The sequence below is a fragment of the Alligator sinensis genome, unplaced genomic scaffold (assembly GCF_000455745.1).
Source record: "Alligator sinensis unplaced genomic scaffold, ASM45574v1 scaffold737_1, whole genome shotgun sequence".
Classification (NCBI taxonomy): Eukaryota; Metazoa; Chordata; order Crocodylia; family Alligatoridae; genus Alligator; species Alligator sinensis.
In genome coordinates, this window is record NW_005841930.1 from 1,373,295 (window position 1) to 1,397,191 (window position 23,897).

A 23,897-nucleotide genomic window follows, 5' to 3' on the forward strand; every position below is an offset into this window, starting at 1 on the left:
TGCTGAACACTTCTGAAATCTTGGCTGGAAATTAATACAAAAGCCATGTCTTATATATGGGAACTTACCTAATCCAGGATGTTGTTTTAAGTATTGTGATGCTTTTCTTACTTATCTTTAGGGACAGGCTCTGGTCTTGGTACTTTTGTACTAAATGTTCTTAAGGATGAGTTCCCAGAAGTATACAGATTTGTTACTTCAGTTTACCCTTCTGGTGAAGATGATGTTGTTACTTCTCCATATAACAGCGTTCTAGCAATGAAGGAACTTAATGAACATGCAGACTGTGTGTTGCCAATTGAAAATGAAGTAAGAAACGATATTAATATGTTTCTCTTACTGTAATCAACATGATATCAGAAGTGTTTCTCCCCTGTCTGTGCTGATAAACAGGAAAACAAGTCTTAGGATAAAATGTCACTGTTGAAACAGTGTCACTGTTGAAAACACGAGTTGGGTCCCTGACTCCACGTGGGTATTTTTGAAAATTTTACTCATGGGGGGGGCGCAGGGGGGAAATGGACTGTAGCAGGAAATTTCCCTATGTCTGCTTGTTAGATAAGTGGTAAAAAAAATATTAAAGCAGGTTTTAAGCTCCTTTTCAGTAGGTGCATCTACACACGTCCCTACGTTACTGTTGTTACTGCACCATCATTTAGTACTTCCTTTTGCCCCGAGTCCTAGCACAGAAGTCTTGAATCTTCTCTGCTAGGTTGAAAACTACTGCTGTAGTCAACTGGAAATAGAAAGCACATCGGAATTAAAACACATCAAAGGCATTAGCTTTGAACTTGAGCTAACATATTTAAATTTAATCTTGTATGTTCTAAGCCTATCTGAAAGAATAGGGACTAAATTTGAAAGTTGTGAGCACGTAACCTTTTTGTAAGCTTTCTCTTTTTATTATTTCTTTTCCTCTCAAAGTCTTTATTTAATATAGTTAGCAAAATTCATCAGATGACCAATTCTGGAAAGCTGGGATCAACTGTGAAGCAAAACAGTTTGATAACTTCAAGTGCAGGTGGTATAAGAACTGACCAGGCAAAGCCATTTGATGCCATGAATAATATCGTTGCTAACTTGCTGCTGAACCTGACAAGGTAAACGTATTGAGTTTTCTGCGATGAAACTTGATGTTTTTGACATGGTATGCACAACAAAAACTTATGGCCCCTGCTTTTCAGAAAATATTGGTCATTCTCAGTTTTGATATTTGTCTATAGTATAAGATACCAAGCAGTTGTTCAAGTTGCTGTTGAAGAACAGCCGACTACAGAATTCATTTTGCTGAGCAATCTGGCAAAACAGCTTATAAAGAAACTATAAAGACAATGAATGGGTGAAATTCTGCTTTCCACTAAGTGGGAGTTTAGTCACTAACTATTTAGTACAAATGAGAAGAATAATATTCTTCTGAGTTGCTGGCTTAACTTCTCTATCATGAAAACTTGAAAATGTATTCTTGGCTCAATCAACTGGCTTATTCAAACTGTACCCTAATAATGTGGCTTTATTTATTTATTGACCACTTAATCATTGGGGAAACTGATTACTTACTAAAGGTATGTAGAACTTTGCTGAGCTCTTCAGATATTGGACTAGTGATCTATGGATATACACAGATGACACTTACACCTATGTAAACTACATGATGCTGGTGGGGAAGAGGGGATAACAGACAGATAATGCACACTTCTAAACTGACGTAATGTCACTGAGTCTGGTGTAGTAAGAAGTTCTAGTGATGTAGGTTATGCTGATTAAGGTGTTGTCTATCTGTCCATTCCTGGAGCTGATGTTTCCTAAAAGCAAACAAGCTATTGCCTTTCCCTTGTCACCTTATGGTGAAACACAGTAATAACTGCCTACTGGCTGCAGCTACCTTGGGTTAGCTCAGGGGTGGGCAAAATGTGGCCCATGGGCCAGGTGCGGCAAGCCAAGCCATTCTATCCGGCCTGTGGGGCCCCTAAAAATTTAGAAAACTAATATTTATCTGCCCCTGGCTACCTGTCATGCATCCCTTGATGGCTTGCCAAAACTCAGTAAGCAGCCCTCTGCTTGAAATAATGTCCTGCCCCTGGTAAGTTAGCTGGATGCTAGTCAGGTCCTGAGATCATGGAAATTACAATGGACATTTCATATCCAAAACTAATTGCTTCAGGAGGCTCCTGTTGAAATGCTTTTTCAAGAATATGAATACACTTTTGATTGCACAAGTCCCCACACATTTTTTTTATCAAGCTAAGTCAGAATAAAAATTAGTTTTTACTTTCTCCTAGCCTGTGAATAGTTTGTGACACCAGGAGTCCTTGATGGTTGCTCCCTCAGTACCATTTTCCTGACCTTTTCTCCCTTTAACCTGCGATATGATCAGCGCAGCTCACTAAATGGGATGAGGACATCACTTCTCAGCTCATCTCTCTCCATTTGTGTTGTGATCTGTTGATTTGTACAGTTCAATCCTTTTGGGTGAAGCAAGTTAGTAGGAAAAATCCAGCATGCATGTGTGTGTGCATGCTCACCCTTCCTATGGATTAATATCTGCACTCATACACTGACACATTTGTCATTTAGACCTTGCTAAATCAAGAGGTCAGAAGGCTCTTATGCTCTTATGCGTTTATGCCAGATAATTCCCTTTGTTCAATACTATGACTGTTTCTAACTTCTTAATCCCCTGTTATGCTTAATATTGTGGCAGCCTCTGTTGTCAAATCCTGATTTGCCGGTTATGGAAAATGGTCTGAAGTGATGATTACTTTAGTAAAAAATTGTCTAAGTTCTAACACGCTGATTTAGTTTAATTTTTAGGCTTATCTTCAGTCAAATGACACCTTGCTGAAGAGTGTATGTTAGTCAGTAAATAGCAAGGCTCATTAGTAGTCAGTGCATTTGTTATGAAAAACCAAGGATAGTTTGCTACTCTTTGAAAAATCAGTAGCTGTCATGTTAGTGACTGAATTACAGTTCTACAATTGGTAAAATGTCATTTTTGATCTCCATGTTGTTCTGTAGTTTGATTGCACAGAACAACTGTCAAGAATCTCCAAAGGACATATGAGTAATGTATCTGACTTCAGTATATCTTTTAATGATTTTATTTTTATAATAGCATTATTAAATTCACAGCTCTGCGAGATTTGAAGGTTCCCTTAACATGGATCTTAATGAAATCAGCATGAATTTGGTTCCCTTTCCTCAACTTCATTACCTGGTTTCCAGTTTGACTCCTCTGTATACATTGGCTGATGTTAATGTACCTTCTAGAAGGTAGGTAAAACAAACTATCATGGAGTAGTGGTACCTGCTCCACTATTTTGCATGCTTCAACACTGCCACTAAAATAAATTTTGCGCTTTATACAATTTTTAATAAATTGAAATAAAATACTAAAATACATTTTGGAAAGTTAGGGGAAAAATGAATAATAGAACCTGTAGGGCTCACTAAAATTATGATGTTGACTTTGAAATTTTTTTAAATCTTCCTTTTTATTGAAGATTACATGTCAGTAGGTCTTACCATACAAAATTAAAGTATGCTTTTGTTAGCCTTACTTGGGGCTGTCTTACAGTATTTTATAGATGAACTACATAGATCAGTAACATAAAAAGTTTGTGACAGCATGTTCCACAACCTCAAACTTCAGGTCACACTAAATAAAAAAGCTACAATTAACTATTTATTGGGATGTAACTTACTGTCACTTATTAACCATTTCTAAATTTGACTTACTGGGTGCATCTACACATACATTAATGCATTTTTCCTAATGCACATCAAATTTGGTACCTCCAATAAGAGGCAATAAATAAATGCACGTTAGGGTGTGCTAATGCACAGTAGTGCAAGCACACACTTTTTAGGTGACACTTAATGTGCAGTCGCCTTTTCTACTGCGCAGTAGCATATTAACATGGTTTTTTACGCACTGCTCTAATGCACAGTAAAATAGGCTACTGCACATTACAATGCACATGTAGATGTGACCACTGAGTCTAAGTTTGTGTAAATCGGAAGGCTTAGGGCTGAAAGAGAGGTAACAGGGAAAACAGTAGGTTGTTTTAATACTCTTTGCTTTAACTTGGCAAGGAAGTAGATGAATCTGTTTGTTAAACTGCAAGGTATCTGATCAGTGAAGAATGTGAGCTTATTATAGGAGCTTGTTTTAACGTAAGTAGATGACTCTCTTCTTTTGTTTTAGGTTGGATCAGATGTTTTCAGATGCTTTTAGTAAAGATCACCAACTAATTCAAGCAGACCCAAAGCATAGTTTGTATCTTGCCTGTGCACTCCTGGTTCGAGGAAATGTTCAAGTTTCAGACCTCCGTAGAAACATTGAAAGGTTTGATCTATTTAATTAGCTTATACAAGCTACTGGCAATTCAGAGCCTTTCGTACACTGCGCTTCAATGACAAATTCAAGGGAGGGTGGCATTTTATAGAGGGGGTGAATTAATATATGACAAATGGAAGGTCAGGAGCTAGGATTCTGCCTGCTTTCTAGTAGCACTTTTTTAGTAAACATTGTACATAATGAAACTTTCTGATTGTCAGGTGAGTCTTTCAAGCCAAATCAATTTGCTTAATGATCATATGGTTACAAAATACTTATGCGCATGCAGTCAAAATAAAACCTTATCATATGTATGCCATAAAAAACATTTAGTAAAAATATGGGCCAATTAAACACTTTCCTCTTCCCTTTTTAATAAGGATTTGCTAAAATGTGATGAAGAATTGTTAGTGACAACAGTGGTTGTCATTGCGTTGTCATTATACCGTGGTTACAATAAGGGATGGATTTTAGAGTAAAGTGAATTGACTTAAATGGGTATGTAATATATATTACAAAATGTTTATCTGGAAATTTAGTAAAGAAGGTGCCTGAAATTTAGAACAAAGTTGTACTCACTGTATTTCCCATAGAAGGTGCCCCTATTTATATGTGTATGAACACTCAGTTATCTAAAAGTAAAATCTCTCATTCAAAACTTGACCCTTGCATGAAGTGTCAGTGCTTTTAGCAGCAGACACTTCAGATGTTACTACTTATTAGTGACATGTGTTACTGCTTCCCTAAGCAGGCTCAAAAAGTTAGAGAGCTCTGCCTATTATTACTCCGTCAGAGCACTCTAGGTAAACTTTAAGGCATCAATAGGAACAATGTTGATTTTTTAGTCCTTTGGTAAGTCCTTTCTCTATAAGTGCCCTGGTAAGCTGAGATTCCCGAGGATCTGTATTATGTCAGCCAAAAGGTCAGATACCCGTATTACCGCACTCTGACCTTGGAGGAATAGGAAGGAGTACTACTTAAAGCAGTGAGCTAACATGTAGGTTATCCTCTCTATCTGCCAACTTGACACAAGAAATTAGCTGTAGTCTGATCATTGAGCTGAAACAAATCAAAGGGTCTGACTGCAAAGAGCTCCTCTAGCACTGACAACTGCTGAGAGTAGGCACTAATGCAACCTGGTAAACGTACAGATCACTTCCTCTTGGTGCATGTCACTTCCATTCCAGTCACTTTCTCAGTGCTGTGTTTCAGTACCCTGGGCACATACAGAACTGAGTAACTTCACCCAGGACTCCAGTGACAGCCCATCCCAGCCCAAACTGGGCAGCACCTGCCCCAGCCCCCTCCCTCACTGCAGGGGCCTCTATCTGCCCGCCCGTGCCCCTTCCCCACCAAACAGACTTACCAGCTGGACACTGCTCTCCAAGCTGCCAGGCTGCATATCGGCAATCGGATCAGTATTGGCCGATATGGCTCATTTAATAATTTGCCATCAGTATTGTCCAAAAAGATCTTTATCAGTGCACCCCTAATTATTAGTATTCTCATGGTATCCTTAAGTTTAAATTAGATAATTGACAGATTTCATACCATAAAGCCTGAAATGGTCCCTGAACAATATTAATGGCTTTCTTATTCCTGAAAATCTTCTATCCAGGTCCCCCTGAGATTGCTATGTAGTCAGACCTTTAGGCCATGTTCTGTAACTTTCTATTGCTTGCTTTTAGTTTAGCTGTTAAATTATTTATTGCAGGTTGAAGCCTTCCCTTCAATTTGTGTCCTGGAATCAAGAAGGCTGGAAAACAGGCCTGTGTTCGGTACCTCCTGTGGGTCATTCTCACTCACTTCTGGCATTAGCAAACAACACTTGTGTGAAACCCACCTTTATGGAGCTCAAAGACAGATTTATGAAGCTCTATAAGAAAAAGGTATGTGAAAAAAGGTGGCAACTCAAGGTATTTTTAAAAGAGTACTTGTTTTGAGTAGTGGATGGGAATGCAAATGTCACTATGAAAAAATGGTCAAAATTCCAACTTTGTATCAATCCTGTTGCAACTACAGGAAGTACAAACTCTTATCAGCAAAGTTGGGTCCTTACTACAGAATATTCTGTCTTGAATTGGTTTCTCTTTACCACCAGAATGAATATCTTCATAATATTTTTATACTTCAGCTCTCTCACTTGTTGCTGGATACCTGGTACAAAAGTATGATGATTATTAAATTTAAATTATTAAAATTAATTATTAAATGAATTAATTTAATTATCATTAACGAAATGTAGTAAACACAAATAAAAATGCTTTAATAAAAGCTGGTTGTTTGTCATGGCAACACAGCAAGAAAAGCTGGGACTTTGTGAAAACAAAAATATGAGTGAATTTTAAATTATGGTTCACAACTTTTACTTTTTTGGCATTAGAAATCCTGTAATTTTGGTCAACAATTTTAAAAATAACTTTATTTATTTAAAAACAGTAGCGATACAGTCAAACTGAAACTATCTTGTTCATAAAGTCATATTCTGAGACTTGCTTTCTGTCATGAAAGTCCTGGCTGTGATATATAAGAAGCAAGACTTTGGGACTTAGTTGAAGAAGGTCTCTTTGGATGCTGACAGACATGGAGGGGGAAAAAAACCTGCATTCTACCGGAAGCAGCAGCACGTTACTTTGACCCGGCTCCACAGCATGTGTAGAGATTGGGCACTTTATGCCACTTTTATGCCACTTTTAGCTGAAGCTGATTCAATCAGCTATTAGAGTAAAGCACCAAAAAAGCCCCACTAACGTTCCCGATCTCTACAGACATTGGGGCAAGCCGGGTGCAACTAGCATGCTGCCTCTTCTGGTCATGTGCTGGGTTTGGTACGGGAGAGCACTAAGTTTAAAGTAAAGCACGTATTTTTTTTCTCCATGTTTGCAAGCAGCCTTCTTGCCTGAACAAATCTGAATCAAATCAGAGGACCCTTTAATCTCTCTGAATCGATTTGGAACTCTCAGAGATTTGGCGATTCAGACATAGATACAGCTTTAAATGTTTTTTCTACATACCTCTAGGTAGCAGGGGCTCTGAACACTGTGGTGCTGGGGCAGATGCAGTGTCCCACAGAAGGGGTCCCCAGCAGTGCTCGGCAGCAGACCCAGAAGTGCACCCAAAGCACTTCCAGTCCACTTCCTGGTCCACCAGGGAGCACGCAGGGGGGGGCACCCTGCGCCACCCTGGCTCAGCAACTGGTGCCTCCTGAGTCGGGGGGGGGGGGACACCCAGGGTGCCCCTGCGGCCGATTGCCAAGCTGGAGGGGCATGGGGCGGGGCCCCCCAGCATGCTCTCCAGTGAACCAGGAAGCAGACCAGAAGTACTTCCAGTCCACTTCTGGGTTCACTGCCAAGCATGCTGGAGAGCCCGCCATGTTCCTGTGGGACGCTCCATGTGCCCCAGCACCGCAGCGATCACAAGCCACGCCTGCTATCTCTATGTAGAAAAAACTTTTAAGGCCGTGCCTGTATCTAAATCAGCATAGAATCTTCAGATTTGGATTTGGCCGAATTGAATCCAGGACAGTGATCCGAATCAATGGATTGAATCGCTGTCCCCGATTCGGGCCGAATCCGAGTCCAAATGGAATAGGGCCCGTTTTGCACAGCCCTAATAGCCAGCCTTACCACACAGTAATAATGGCCTGTCAGCCTGATGTGCCAACTGAATGCAACCTCTAAAAGATGGGTGGCCTATAAAAAGGATAGAGATTTAAAATTGTTTTAACCCATCTTTGTGCCTTCTGAATATTAGGCTGCTCCAGAGATCAGAATGGCCCCTAGTTTAATTTGGACATGCCCTCAGATTTGCCATGGTGTGATAGCAGCCTACTCAGGTTGCACTATAAACTGTAGCATGGTCCAGAGTTTCTACAGCATACAGCACTGCTGCTCAGATGCCAGGACCTCTTCCCTGCAAGATTTTTGAAAATGTATAAGCAAACTTCCACTTCAAATGCAGCCAACAGTCATTCAGAACTAAGGAGTAAATATATGCTGCATGCTGAACAAGTGGCAATTAGTAGAGAAGCCCTACAAACTGGTAATTGCAGTAATAAAACACTGTGGACTCAGTGGTATTTATAAGTTAGCCAGTACTACCTTACTGCTTTACATCCTTGAACCAGATGAGAAACGGTCTGTTCCAGAAGTGACACAAGACTTTTAACTAATGCATTGGTGAATCTCTTTGCTACATCACAACACAAAAGAAGCAAACCTCCTTACTTATCTTTATTTATGTGATAAAATATTTGCTTGGGGGATGAGCTGTACCGGGTAGAAATGTGTGACTGTTTTTTTAAGTATCCACCAAAAGAGGCAGAATATGTAATGTCCACTGCATATGAAAAAAGGGCTATCAGCTGTGGTCCCTTAGAGAATTGCCACACAAAGTTGCTGGTGCTTCCTGTTTCCCCTTTAGGGCAACCTTCGTAATTCAAATTGAGCTAAGTGAATTAACTTGTGCGTGCAGAAAAGAATATGGTTTAGTTTATTTTTATTCTTACAGGCTCACCTTCACCACTACCTGCATGTTGATGGGATGGAACAGAGCTGTTTCTCAGAAGCCATATCATCTCTGACTGACCTAATAGAGGAGTATAACCAGCTAGATGTTAGTAAAGGTGGGCCTAGAACAGATCCCCCAAGACTGAAGATAGCTATGTAAGGATGGTGTATTTTTGGAACACCAAATCACCTAGGTTCACTGGATGGCTTGGAACCAGTGAAGGGCTCCAGAATGACCCTGGCTTTGAGCTGACTGGCGTTGTCACGTTATGATTGGTTCAACCTGTGGGAAAGAATCACAGACACATTGCACTCTAGCATTCAGTTATGGAATATTAAATTAGCTCATATCTGTCCAACTGTGGAGTGAATAAAGACCATGATAGAGAGACAGAGGAGGATTATAGCTGCCCAAAGTGTAGCTGAACTTCTTAGACCTTAAGTTCAACTAATCAAGTACAAGCTCTAATTCCCACAGTTGTCTAATGTAGGGATGTTTTTCCTAATATTTTTCCAAGTTATCTGAGAAGACGTAAAACATATATGCCCCTCCCAAACATAAAAGCAAGCATCTAGAGAGTCTTTTCGATTTAAACTTTGCAGGGTACTAGGAATTATTCCAAAATATTAATCTAAATTGTGTCACTTAAAAGGGAAAAGGAGAAAGCAGAGCGCTATGGAATTCTGGAGGACATATGGGTTGTTTTCAAAATAGTACCTCTTTTTTAAAGAGGTATTTTGGAGTGGTTTAGCCACTATTTGAAGAGTTTCAAAGCTCATGGATCTTTGCATAGATGGCTCTTTGAAACCTTTCAGAGGCATTTGAAACATTTCAATTGTTACTCCTGTCCACACTCTAGGTTACACTAGTGCTAATGAATGCACTTCATCAGGGTAATGTAGAATATCACTTTTTGCTGTAACTGATAGTAGCACTGACAACTTTTTTGGAAGAATGAAGATTATGTTCTTGAGAATCTTTTATTTTAATTGAGTTCTTATGTATATAATTATTGGATTGAAGATACTTGTGTATTTATAAACACTTGCCTTTATTTTTATAAAATAAAATATATAACTATTTTGAGTTTATCCACAAAGCTTGACTCTGTCTTAAAGCTGTTGTAAACTGCCACAGTTCAGACTGGAGTAATGGCATTTTAAATGTGTGTGTCAGTGTAATTAGACACAATAGCATAAGCTCTAATTTTCAATGTCTGAGGCCAGAAGTATCCAAGAAAATTAGATGAAGTCAATTTTTGACACAGTTCTTGAAGGGAGAGAGAGAAGAAGCATTCTGAAATGAGTTGTTCCAGTGAAATAACTTGCCAGATCTATTATTTATAGATACTTTTGGTGTGAAGTGTACAGGTATGTCTGGCCTTACTGAAATCTGTAGGAGTTTGCTGTTGACTTCAGTGGAGCAATAACTTGACCGTGGTTCCAATCCCCAAGAATTTACAATATGGGATAAATAAGACACAAAACAAAAGGAACAGATGAGAAGGTAAGAGCATTATATAAAGACATGGGATTACTTTTCATTTTCTGTATTTTAGTGGGAGTTATAAATTTGTCTTAGTAAAAGCCTAGACAAATTGTTCTTTGAGGAGATGAATTAGGTGATCCTTGTCTTGACAAATATATTTTTATTTGTGCCTTTGTAAATGTGTCATTTATTCACAACAGTGGGGAGAGGAGCAATTCAATTAAAATTCATTTTTGCATTTGAAACAGTACTAGGATATATATATATAATATTGCTAGCAAAAAAACCTTAAAATATCTGTCTTATGAATCTGGAATGATAAAGAGTTGTTGCAACAAGTTAAAATTCCTTTTTTCTAGTAGGTTACTTGGCTGTTTCTTGAATTTAAATTTACACATTCTTTTAGCCATGGGGTAAGACATCTGATTATATGAGCTTTTGCTGTTTTGTGTATTAAACAGCTCAATGTAGCACTCCTTTCTACATAAGAGAATGACAAAAAGATACCACTCTATAATGATTTCAGTGTTGGATACATTTAAGTCTTTTTAATGCCTGGCTTTATATATATGTTTCCAAATAACACTTAGCAAAAGAATGACGAACAGTTCAAAAGTTAGTTTTAGTAGAAAGGTTGCCCCTTTAGCTAACTCTCCAAGCTGTGATTGTGCTTCTAACTTCACAATATGGTGCTATGTGTAACTTACTATAAAAGCTTGAGTTCAGAAAATATATCTCCTGGATCACTGCACAACCTCTGACAAACACAAGATGTGATCCACATCATCTTCCACATAAAGGAACCTTCATTAGGGCAATCAAACTGTACAGTGATCATCTTGGACTTGTTAGGTATGCAACATCTCTTGTCCAGGCACACACCACAGAAAGTAAGTTTGTAGCTTTGTGTGCTTGAGCATCCAGAAAAGGCTAGCTTCTCTGCTTTGGAAAGCTGGAATGTTGGTTGACAGGTTTCTCCTCTTGGAATCTTAAAATGTAAAACCAAAATTTAAGTTTCCATGTGCAAAAATAAAAAAAAATCAAAAGATGCTAGAACAAAGGCTGCTAAGTGTGGGTTGATCATACAGCCCTGGTACAGCTAGCTGTTTAAATACAAGTAGTTTCTTTGAATACTACCTATCCCCTAGAAGCACTCTTATTTTTCTTTGTAAGTCAGAAGACTGAACTCTATGCATATGCTTGTGTATTGCCAATATAATATAGCAGGACACCACTAATGATCCTCAGATTTTAGGTGTAACTCACTGTTTTAGGTGTAACTTATTATTTTACTTAAATTACATTTCTGCAGCTCACTGCTACAGGCTAAAGACAAGTTTGATCTTATATTTCAGGAAGGCTTATACAGGAGAGAGGAAGGATGGTGTTTTGCATTAGAAATTACCTTTACAGTTTTCAGTATATTGGTCTGACAAGGTTGAATGAAACACAGCCTCTCTTCTTTTCTCATTTCACATTTACTGTTTTCATTGGTCACTCTATTGGAGATGCCTATACCACAGGTTTTAGAACAAGGGGTCCAAGGAGTTGCCTGTATTAAGCACTTCTTCTTTAAAACAAGTGGTAGACTCCTGTAAGCTGAAAGAGCAATACATTATGCATGTGATGATACAAGGTACATGCAGAATTCTAGCTTTAAAAAGCATCAATTAAAAACAATAATTAGCACTTGTTTTCTATTTGGGTAGTGGTTTGTTCATTTGTTTGTTTGATTGTTTGTTTTGATAGGTAAATCTAAATGGTGAAGCTGAAAGGTGCAAGACTTCCAAAAAGATTTTTGGACCCTAAATTTTTATTTAACAAATAAGCAGAAATAAAGCATCTAAATCATCTAGTTTTAGAAATTTCAGCCGACACTTGATATATTATAGGACCTTCCAGGTTAAGGTTATAAGAACCAACAATCCTTTATAAAAAAAATTATATAAAAAATGTCCACAAGAGTGGCACACATTTACAAAATACAAGCCAGCTAAAGCTGTGAAAATTGAATTTAAATCTACCTTGGTTGATTTGGCATAGTTTGGGGAGGTGGATTGGTCCTACCAGCTCCCTCGATTAAAAAAACATCACTTCCAGTTATCCGCTGCTAATAAATGTAATTCTTTACTTAATATGAGGACTAATAGAGAAAGCCTTAAAATTAAAATTTAGCGTGCCAAATGTAGACATAGTCTCCAGGATGAGTGGCTGACAGGATTTGAAATCTGACATATAGGTAAGAGGCAATGGCAGAATTATGAGGATACCTGGAAGGTAAACAGCAGTTTAAAGCTCTCATTGCAGGAAGCAGGTTAAAAGCCTGGCACAGATCTGCAATAAATAAAGGGAGGTTACATAGTTGCTCATATTTAGTACATTTTTAAATATGATTGAGATGCTGTCTTATTGTGGGAATTGGCTAAACAGAATTTTTAAAAGGAAAGGATATCTGAAAGTGGTTAAAATAAAGCTTAGCATTTGTTATCAGCACTAACAGAAAAGAAAAAAGTATTAAAAAATTCTTAAAGTACAGACAGACAGTCAAGTTAAAGCAAGTTAACAGGAGACAGAGGCTTACCACAGAACAACTGCTGCACAGTAACTGTTTATGTGCCAGCAGTTACCTGGAAGGTAAGGTAAGGCAGGCTGAAACAGGGACAAGATGCCCAGTTTTAGTTTTCATTAATTGTGAGCACATAAACAGTTACCACCTGTCAGCTGTTCCATGGGATGTTTCTGCCCTATGTTAACTCATTTTTACTTGATCCTTTGTCTGTATGCTAGATTTAACAAGCTGTGGCATGACTGCATGCAAGCCACGCATACACTGTACTTCATTTGTAGTCTACTTTAGAATAAGTTAAGGGGAATACATCATTTTGAAACCATCTTTCAAGGTTTTTCTGAGAAAAGGGAAATAGTTTCTACAAACAATTTCTGCTGCTGTTGTATTTGCCTATTCCCTGATGTTCATTCTCCATGTTGTCTCTTTTTTATTTGTGAATTTCTTCAATCTCGGTCTGTGCTTTTAAGCGCCATGTATACTTTGAGTTCTTTAGAAGTAATAAGACATGCACATCATATAGCCCTTAACCATTAAGAGGTACTTGCTCTGAAATTCTCACTCCCACGCTGAAGTGTGGCTGGAGGAATTTGTTCAATTTGAAGTAGCTGGAGACTTTTGCCTTAGGGCCAAGGCATTATATTTGTGTCATTTTCTGTTTATTCCAGCCCAGAAAGCAAAGATATGGGAACAATAGCCAAGTCTTAAAATGGTGGTGAATACTGAGCAAGTTTGATTATTAAACTTTTGTTTTTGAGCCCACCAATCAACAGATATTAGTGATTATCAGGTATCCTGTTTTTTCTTTTTAAAAATCACAAATTCTCTGATTAAAAACTGCAAATTCTATGATTAAAAAGTCCAAGATCCATGTTTTTCCACAATTAAAATGAAACACCACTCTATATATAGGCATCAGTTAACCCTAATGTTTTATTGATATATTTACAATTTTAAAGCAATTTGGAAGCCTACCAGTGCCTCAATCATTATAATAAAATACATTCTAAACATCTATAAATCTTGGCATTAGATTTTTGTCCCTCATTCCTGGCCCACAGCCCTCACAGTCCTGCTGGTGCCCCTCACTCCCAACCCACTGCCCCCCCACTCCTCTGTGTGTGAGGAAGGGAGTGGGTGTGTGGAGAAGGTGGAGGCACAGGCGATGCAGTGGGGGGCACATCCCCCCCCCCCAAGATTTCTGCACCTATGGCGAGGCATGAGGCTGCAGCTGGGCCAGACCAGTTCTGGACAGGAGCCACTTCCATGGCCCAGCTCCCTCCAAGGACCCAGTGCTGAAGGGAGCACTGCACTGCCATGGTAAGGCACAGCAGTGGCACTGGCAGTAGTGTGGAGATGTGCCCCTGCTACTGCCAGGCAGGCAGGGGGTGCCATGCCATGGTGGGAATGGCAGCACGGTGCTCTCTTCTGTGCTGGGTTCCCCCACTGAGCTGCAGTAACTACTCCTGGCCAGAGCTCATTCAGCCCCGCTACAGCCCCATGTCCCACTGTGGGTACAGAAATCTTGGGGGGCATATGCCCCCCAGTGCATGGCCTGTAACCCTCTCTCCCTCCCCCGTGCCCAATGCATGGCCTGTGCCCCCTCCCTCCTGCCCCCATAGACTTACCTGGAGAAAGCTGCACCGCTGCCTGGCTGCTATGTACACATACACATGTACGTGCACACACACACATGCACATGATGCCCCCTGCTTGATCACCCTCCTCCCGCAGCCCCTTGCAGGCTGGAACTCTGTCAGCCTGCAAGAGGAAACCTGCTGTTTCCCACATTTTTCTCCTTTAAAAGACAAAATCTGTGTTTTACCGTAGCAAATGGAAAACCCAGATCCCTGGTGATTATCTTGAGTCACTTTTACTTCGATGTAAAATCGAAGTTTGAAATCTAAGAGGAACAGGAATGTTACCGTAAAGTTCTTTTTACATTCAAGTAAATCCTTATTTGGATTTAATTGGATTTAAAGATCCCCTTGGGGTTCATCTTGTGATAATACATGAAGGCCAGATAGTCTAACTAATTAGAAGCATAAATGACCCCACCTAGGCTGTGTGCTTTCCATCAGGATCACATGCAAGAAAGTTCTCCACAAAAGCTAGCTTGTGAAATAGAATCTGTAGTTTGCTGGGCTCTGCAAGACAGCAAGCTCCATTTTATTGAAATACAGAAGTGCTTTGACATACAGGAAAAATTCTGTTACTCTTCTTACCTCATGCAGACCTGCTGTGGATTTACAGACTTGCCTAAAGTTCTATGCAAAAAATGCACCTAGTCTGGGGAAAATGCTGTTTGTTTCCCTGACATCAGTCTTGGTGTGGGGGCAAAGACAGCCAATCAGAGGTGCTCTGTGACTGGAAGAATGACCTGGTTCCTCAGTATGCATCAGTCAATGATCTTTTTCTCCTCTTAATAAAGCAGGGGAGGGCTCAGCCTTCTAAAACAAGGGCCAATTTGAAAACAGTTGCTTTGTGAATGATGATAAGCTTTTTCTTGTGTTCCACATCTTATACGAATATTTGGTCTTTCTCCTTTCTTAGTAAAGATTGTTAAAAACTTGGTTTCAGATTTCAGTTATATTAAGATGACAAAAATAAGTAGTTTCACATCATCGTACTGCTTTATCGATGCATTTCAACCAGATGAAATGATTGTTTCAGACTTTCAAGAGGTATTAAGTCTTTCCTTGATTAATTTAAGAACAATCTCTAGAGTGTGCAATGCATTCATTTGAACTCATATGCTTTTCTGAGTGCCTTTCTTACCGAGTGTGGTTTTGTATACAACTTTAAATACATTCTGTGAACAGGATTTGCTCTCCTTTGCTGCTGGTCCAAGTACTAAATTAATTATGATTTGGATGTAAAGCGAGTTTCCATTTCTTTAGGATGGCTTGCTGAAAGCTTGTCCAAACTGAGCTCCAAGTGCAGAGTGGGGAGGAGACTGGCTTCCTGCCATGCATCTGCTTATGCAGGGGAGGGTCCAAAGGGGTGCAGCAATATGGCTGAACCAGCCTTCTGCTGCCACTACTACTGCCCCAGCTCAGCTGGGCACAGAGGGAGTCCCAGAGCTGCTTTTCCCCTGTTCCAGCCATGGGCTATGGCTTTGCAGGGTGCCAGACTCAGGAGGGATCAGTGGTTCACAGGTTTCTCCTTCCAGTGCCTGCTCCCTACCTGCTCCTCCCTCTGGTTAGGAGCAGGCACTGGAGGGAGGAACTTGTGCACCACCACTGCTGATGTCCCTGGCCGAGCCCAGCTCCTGTACAGCTCCTGTACAGCTGCCCCCTACAGCACAGGGCAGGAGCGGCTTTGGAGTTGTTCAAGGGGTGGTGTGCTGCACCCCCTTTTAGGAAATCCTGGGTCTTCCCCATATACTTATGCATCCACAGTGCAGAAGAGTGGTTAGCTGTTGAGTCTTGAGCTTAGTTTTATTTTATTCTTTTAGTGCAGTGTTTCTCAACCAGTGGGTCATGACCCAAAAGTGTGTTGCAAGAATATATGGGCATTTATAGATGTGCTCTGGGAGGTGGGAGGGTGCTTTAATTAGTGCCTGGAGTATCATGTATCTCAGCTTCCCCATGCTGAGAAATGGTGACAGGGGCGCTTTAAAGCTGGTCAAACAAGCTTGAGTTAAAACACCCCGCCACCATTATTCAGTACAGGGGCACATACACATGATGCTGGAGCACCGTAATTGCCATGCTCCAACAGACTCAATTAACTGAGTCTGCTCCAACATGCTGTAGTTACAGCGCATTGGAGCAGCCTCCCTGCACATGTATAGGAACCTTATGAAAGGGTCACAAGCAAACTTTAAAAATGGATTCTCCTTTAAAGGAGCAAAACATGGGAAACTGGCTTTTCCCTTGCAGGCTGTCAGAGTTTCAGCCTGCAAGGGGCTGCTTGGGGCCCCCCATGTCCAACACACCCACCCCCTGCCCCACACACTGGGGGGTTGGGGCCTAAGGGCAGGAGGGCAGTGGGTTGGGAGAGAGGGGCACTGGATTGAGACTGCCCATTGATGTGTACAAAGGAGTCTTGGTACAAAAATGGTTGAGAACTACTGTTCTAGTGCATAGAAAAATAAGGATGACTTTTAAAAGGGAATGGGGATTTCACATTGATAATACTACAAGTGAGTCATGTGAAAGAAAGACTTATGTTGGTTAACAGAAGAATATCTATAAATTTGCCCTTTTAAGAAAAATGTATCTTTTTAAATTTATCATTTATAAAAAGAAATTACCATTCTAGTCATGCACACCTGGCATTAATCTGTAACCTGTTGATTGTAGCTGCTTCTGTTGTCCAGGGCCACAGGTGGAAGGTCCAAACTTTTTTTTCCCTTTGACTGTGGTGCATGGACTTACAGCTGATTTGGGAGTGAACACAGGGGTGCATCCAATTGCACCACTGACACACAGACACTTATAAAGAGGGGAAGGTTGGAAAGCTTGCCCATTAGGATAATGCACTCCATTGAGCTCGCATCCTACAGCTATCATATCTGAAAAAGGTTAGACAGGAAAGTTACTTAATCTGCCACAAGCTTTAACATATAGTTAATGTGTACAGAATTGTAACGAGTGTCCTTTTCCACCTGTAGTGCTCCTTGCTATTATAAATTTTGCACCCAGAACTTCCATTGATTAAGTTTGCAGATAAGAGAGGTGAGTCCAACTCTTCCCTGTCCATATGCACTTTTATATATGAAAAAGTATGTGTTTTGGCTGTTTTTTTCTAATAAACATGCCTATATATAAGAGTGGATATACATAGTGGGCTAGTTTAATTGATGTGTAGGGGTGAAGTTGCATATTGCACGTAAGACCATACCAAATCTGGAATGTTAAGTGGTATTAAAGTTAGAACATGCTGAGCATGTCTATATGAGATGCTTTACTGCACATTAGGTCTGGCTGGGATGCAGTGGTCCTGGTTGCTAGAACAGCTCTCTCCCACCCTGTGGAGATTGGGTGCAGCCCACATACCCCCTGCCAGCCCCGGGCTGGCACTCAGGGGAGTCTGGAACTCTCCCTGGCTGCTGGGGGGGGGGGCGGAAACAGTGCAGGAGCAACCCTGGAGTGAACCACTCCCATTGGGAGCAAATTTGTTCCTAATAGGTGCATGTTCACATGAGTGCAGGGGCACAGTTTAATGCCCCTGAATTTTCTTCAAAGAAAAATTCACATGTTTAGATGTGAGCAGTCTCATGTTAACAGTTAATGCTTTTTCTTGCTGCGCAGCTCTGCCTTGCCACTAGAGGGCTGGTGATTAGAGGCATAGCTAGGAGCCAGGACACCAGAGCTCCAACCTTGCTGGGGGTTGGGAGGCAGCTGGAATGCTGGAGGACTGCAAATTACTTCTTTTATTTCCCCTAACACAAGCTAGGTAGCTCAGCCCAGAGTTAACCCTTGCCTGAAGTGGTGTAAGTGAGAGACACTCAGAGGGCACTTAACAAGCTTTAATGTGTGGATGCTCACATTTTAAGTGTCCTTACTATGATCTAAGTGTAATGTGTAACTTCACCCTTAAGTAAGTTTAAGGGAGATGCTGCCTTAATCTCAGTATCGTGGCTTTACGCAGTGGAAAACAGGTGGGGAACTCCAATTTGGTGTGACATAAAAGGCTGTGAATTGTACATCCCAAACAAAAGAACCTTATTTTTTTGGGGCGGACACAACTGTCCCCACCCTCTCAAGTGTCAAGAATAGGATACAAAAGAGTAACTTACATGCACATACTCCTGTTTCATACCTAGGTCTGTCTGCAGAGTAGTCGCAATATAACCCTTTGTGAGGGTCACAGATATCTGCTTCATTACATATCTCTCCTGACTGCTTGGCACAGATCTGACAGCAGCCACATCCATCCTTTACCAAGCTCACGCCAAGGGTGCAGGTTGGCTTGGGTGGACATCTGCATGGCCAGTGACAAAACTCTTTACGCTGATGTACTTCATCAGCTTCTTCAGACTTTTCCCTGGACTTCACTTGCAGTTGACTGTTACCTTGTGCCCTACAAAAAAACTTGCACATAGTTGGATTTTTTGAGGGCTGGAATAATTTAAAGCTGGTTAATATGCCACAAAATGTAGTAAAGCTGAAAGAAGCCTCTTAAGTCACCGCACAAAGGTTTGTAAGATCAAAAAGGGTTTATATGAGAGACAAAGGACCAAATTCATCACTAACTTCAGCACACTTGCACTGCACCACCAATGAGTCCGGTCACCTATTATTTCATGAAAAGGTCTGCATCTCAGTAAAACAAAACCTTCTAGTCACAAAAAAGACTTACCAGTTGACATGGAGGAGGGGGTGGCTTCTGTTCTTTCTCAAAGACATCATATAATACATACTCAAAAAAAAATCAAATCCTCTTCTTATTGTGCAGCATTGTGAGCTTAGCTTGGTATCTGGAAGCCCACCAGTGTTCTCTCTCTCACTTACGTTGTCACAAGTATTCTGAACTTAGATCTTACTTAATGATTTGGTTGCCTCTGCTATACTTGGGAAAATGTGTTCTAGGTTTTGGTCCTGTTCGTAGCAACACAGGAGCTGTTCCAGTGTGTAGAGTAGATTTGTTCCTATGCATAAATTTACTCTCTCAAGTGTTTCCACAAGACAGGGCTTAGTTAAAAAATAAATCTTAATAAAATATTTGCAGCAGCAACTATTAGGAGTGAATGATGGTCTGAATGATCTAAAACAAAGATCCTGTATTTCATATGAAAAAGTGAAACCATTATTTTCCTACAATTATGCAGAGCTTGAAAGATTATATCACGTGTTTATTGCAATGGAGTATCAACTCAAGAATGTGATAATTTAAATGATCTGTTATCTCTAGACATTCATCTATTTCACTGTCAGTCTTTTTAACAGAAATATAAACTTGAATGTGCCTATATGCTAGTGCTGAATAGGTTGATACTGAGCTGGAGCCCTGCTGTGTGGCTAGTTGCTACAGGGGAGTAAGGTTTGAGAACTAGAAGTGCTATCAGCTCCATCAGCACAGTTCAGAGTAACTTCTAGTTGTATCAGTAAAGGAGGACAGAAAAAACAAGATACGGCCATATCACAGTGACAGACAGAAGTTATCAGTGTCACCTAGGTTCCAAAATTGTAACTCGTTTTCCAAATTTTCCTGGGTACCTACAGATCAGCTGGCTGCTATCAGGTTCTCTGCCTTGCTACAAATTCTGCTATGTAGCTTCATGCCATCAATATAAAAAAAAAAAAACAGCTTTTGACACTGACTATAAAGAAAATTGAATGTAATAGCAAAATAACAAGGGTTATTGTCCTCATGCTTATTAATTACCAATTTATTTCAACTTTCTCTTTTTAAACTGGAAGAAAGTGGAAAATTTGCCTAGTACTTTGCCTGGCACATCAGTGAATGCTCTTGCACCATGACTGAATTCTAGCTTGCTACAGAAAATAGAGGACCTGTCTCACAGAGGGCTGTTTTTTTTTACCTCTGTCACCATTTTACAGTCATTTTCTAACCATATCTTTAATTTTGCAAACAGTTTTTGACAACATTTTACAAGGTTCCAAAGTATGGCTTCCAAGCTCACTTTCCTAGAACTAATTTTAAGATACTTACCTATTAACCAACTCCTATGGGACCTGAGCTATCATTTGGCTTTGGCTATGCCTCCATGGCTTGAGATCTGTATATTAGATGCAGCTTTACGAATGTGTTGTTTTGCTTTCTTTCATTGTTACATTATTTATTCGACATGAGCACAGCAGTAATAAATAACTCTCTAGCTCTTAAAACTTTAAAAAAAAAACACTAGTGTTAGCTTTTCATGCAAACTGCAAAACTAATTTGGTCTGTATTTCATGTGTTGATAATTTAAGCTTCTTAAAGTTTTTTATGGAAGAATGATATGAAGGAGGCAGGTTGCTTTATAATATACATGGCATGCCCCATATTCAGCCTGACCCATTCAGCCTGTGGACTGGCCCCCTGATAATTTTGATCCTCCTGTCCTGAAGTAACCATGTAGTCTCCAACACTGAATATTTTTTGTACGTGTGCGCGTAGATACAAAGAAGGAAAGAAATAAATTAATTAGTTGGACTAGATGAGTGATGTAGGGCCAGTCCACAGGCTGAATCTGGCCCACAAACTAGCCCCAACTGCCACATGCATGTTGGTCCACTCTGAAACCCATGTGCAACATTGCAGTCCAGATGATAGGGCTCCAAGGGACCTATCTTTGACATCTGTGCTTAAAAAAACTCAAAATTAACACTATTCAGCGCTTGCTCTAATCTTGTGAGCCAGCATAATTTCTGTAGTGATTTACCTAGATTTTGGACTATATGACACTTCTGGGGTGGCTAAAATCAGTTTTTGCATTTCAAGATGCATTTGTAACAGGAAATATACTAAGTGGCTCAGCAGATTCACTTATGTTCATATAGTTATTTCAGGTTTTTGTGTTATAAAGCAAACTGTGCTTTGAACTTTCAGCATGCTACCTAAACTAAAATAAAATGGAAAAGAGGCTAATTCAGAGTGAAATGCTGAAGGTTCACAGCAAGAAAAACAAAATAGAAGAAAACATCTACTGGTACCATTAGCTCTGCTACCACTGAATAACTGTTTACTTGAAAGATCTTCAAAGAGCCATCAAGTTATGATAAAAATTTAAAGCCTGCCTGTAAAGTTTACAGACCAAATATTTTATAATTCTTGCTTCCCTAGCTTTCTGTAATGATGTGTCCACATCACACAAACCCACTGCACATGTTTTCCCTGGGCAGATTAAAAAATGAGTCCATTGTATAGCAGTGCTTGATGGGTTGTTGGTTGGTTTGTTTTAAAATTAAGGAAAGAATGTTTGAGGTAAATAAATTAATAGCAAAATATATGACAAACATATATATCTTAAAATTTTAGTTGCTTTTAGGTCAAGCTATAACTATTTTAAAAAGCTTTATTTGAAAATGCTCTGTTTGGACATTTAGCTTGGTATTTAGAAGAGCAAAACAACACATCGTTTCATACAGTTTTCAAGCTTTGGGTTTTTTAATTAAATGAACATTTGAAACAGGAGTAGATTTTAGAAAAGATTCCATTTAATATTATCCCACAAGTCAAGACAGAACATAAGCAGCACTCCATGCTAATTCGTAAAACTAGTCTGTAGAGTCCTAGAGCCAGCTAAGTGTATATACCTGGAGTAGAAGCAAGGAAAAATATTTGCTTTCTTACACTGCCTCAGACAAGATTTTGTACATAAAGGAAAATAAAAGGCAGAGTTGCTAATACTTTACCCCTTCCCCCACATCCCATCCAAATTTTAATGAGTAGCATAAAGAGGAAAATAACAAAATTCTGCCTGCCAAAATTCCACGAACTAATGTTATCCTGTAGTGGGAAATGGCTTTCTATTCTGCATGAGGCAGTTCCTCAAGTACATTTTATTTAAGCTTTAGACCCTAGAGGAGAGGAAAAGTCCTTCAAAAGCTTACCTGTTGCATGTAGGTGATGACAAGGACAGTGAGGATGAAGAGCCACTGCATGTTCCTGCACAGCCAGAAGTGAAACAGAGTGACGGAGAACAGGCTGAGCTGTGTCAGAGTTAGCGCTGTACACAAAGCTCTCCTGTGTCTCCACTGCAAACCTTACTTTCTTCAGCACATGCACAAACACATACACACATTCATACTTGAAATACTCCACTTCATACATAACCAGCTCCATGCTGGGATTTTCAACAGATTTCTCTCATTTTGTTCAGCCACTTTTTAGTACTACATTTAGCTCCCATCCAGCTGATTTAATTGAGGTCAGGTTGGGTAAGCATCTGACTCCTAAAGTTTACTGCTGGAAGATCACACGGTGATTCTTACCTTGCATTCAAATCCTTGCTACGTGGATCTTATGATTGCCTGAAATCCCAGAAGACAGAGCCCCAGTAACAAGCAACACAGTCAAGTGTTCTAAGTTTTAGTGCCTGCACAGGGCCTATTGGGACTAGACCTTAGGATCTGGAAGAATCAAAATCTATATGGTATGTTATATGCTGCACTGTGCACAGCACCAAAGACAGTACTTGCTGAAGCGCAGGCAGTTTTATAAGGAATCCTAAAGAGCAGAATGGGTCAGAGGTAGGCCATCAGCATGGTCAAGAAGTGATTTATAGCCTTCCTTTGAGGCAGGAGTTGCATGACATGAAGGAAAAGGTGGAACAGTGTCCTATGGCTCCAGTAGTGACACAGCAGATTATGAAGATGGATCAAGCTCCAGCTGCAGGGGGAGCAGGAGATGGTAATGGGCTGATTCAGCAGCAGCGCAGGGTAGAACAGACTGTCACTGTTACTGCTCCATTAGCACCAGAACAGGTGAGAGCAGCAGCTATGAATTTAAGTCCATTGAACAGGTATACAGCAATTCAGTGGATTGCAGTGTTTGGATCAAACAGGATCAAACAGTGTTTGGATCAAACTGTTCCTGACTATCAAGATATAGCTCAAGCTAGTAATTCAGAGGACTGGTCAGTGATTAAGGCAGCCTTGGATGATGGACAGCCAATTGAAGATAATGTATACAGATGGACTAGGAGAATTCTGACTGTACTTTTAGGTGCTTGGATAGTGTCCCTGTTGTACTTTAGGGAAGTGCAGAAACCCAGAGAAAGCCCTGAAGCTTATATCCGGAGGAAGCAGTTGTTGGGGTTTAATTCCTCAGCTGGGAAATAGAGATTTTAACTTTGATTTGGGATTTAAGACCACCCTAATAGAGGGGTTGGCTGCACCAGTGAAAGTTATATTAGGACGTGTTGATGATGCTGTACAGTGGCCTGAGTTGAGGACTCGAATTCAAAAGGCAGGATTAATATACAGGAAGAGCAGTCCTAAAAAGGAGGTATGGAATAAGGGTAACAATGGAGAACCAATACAGGCTGTTACATTTAGTAACAATGGACCACCTTTTGGGAAGTTTGGCACTCCTCCGCACAAG

The 23,897-nt window shown here is 40.1% G+C and overlaps 2 protein-coding genes across 2 annotated transcripts in view; one reads left to right on the top strand and one right to left on the bottom strand.

Moving 5' to 3' along the window:
* Positions 1-9,933, top strand: part of TUBE1 (tubulin epsilon 1) — a gene marked incomplete at its 5' end in the record, with an annotated part of 28,673 nt that extends 18,740 nt beyond the window's left edge. Inside the window, 6 exons of the mRNA XM_006019499.3 lie at positions 122-309; positions 925-1,100; positions 3,130-3,270; positions 4,205-4,345; positions 6,051-6,225; positions 8,846-9,933. Of these exons, the coding sequence (XP_006019561.1) occupies positions 122-309; positions 925-1,100; positions 3,130-3,270; positions 4,205-4,345; positions 6,051-6,225; positions 8,846-9,004 (980 nt within the window). The remainder of the gene's footprint in view (positions 1-121; positions 310-924; positions 1,101-3,129; positions 3,271-4,204; positions 4,346-6,050; positions 6,226-8,845) is intronic.
* A 1,042-nt stretch (positions 9,934-10,975) lies between these two features.
* WISP3 (WNT1 inducible signaling pathway protein 3) lies at positions 10,976-22,456 on the bottom strand. Its single transcript, XM_025198874.1, has 5 exons — positions 22,406-22,456; positions 18,646-18,940; positions 17,176-17,418; positions 11,739-11,932; positions 10,976-11,321 (listed from the first exon to the last, which is right to left on the bottom strand). The coding sequence occupies exons 1-5, from the start codon at positions 22,454-22,456 to the stop codon at positions 11,040-11,042; spliced, it is 1,065 nt and encodes a 354-aa protein (XP_025054659.1). The 3' UTR covers positions 10,976-11,039.
* Between the last annotated feature and the right edge of the window lie 1,441 nt (positions 22,457-23,897).

Bases quoted from the DNA above. Each gene is read 5' to 3' on its own strand.
- WISP3 (XM_025198874.1), bottom strand. From the start codon at position 22,456: ATGCAGTGGCTCTTCATCCTCACTGTCCTTGTCATCACCTACATGCAA. The intron at 18,941-22,405 runs GTAAGCTTTTGA...ACTATGTGCAAG, and splicing joins TCATCACCTACATGCAACAG to TTTTTTTGTAGGGCACAAGG. The intron at 17,419-18,645 runs GTAAGTTACTCT...AACCTTTTTCAG, and splicing joins TGAAACAGGAGTATGTGCAT to ATATGATAGCTGTAGGATGC.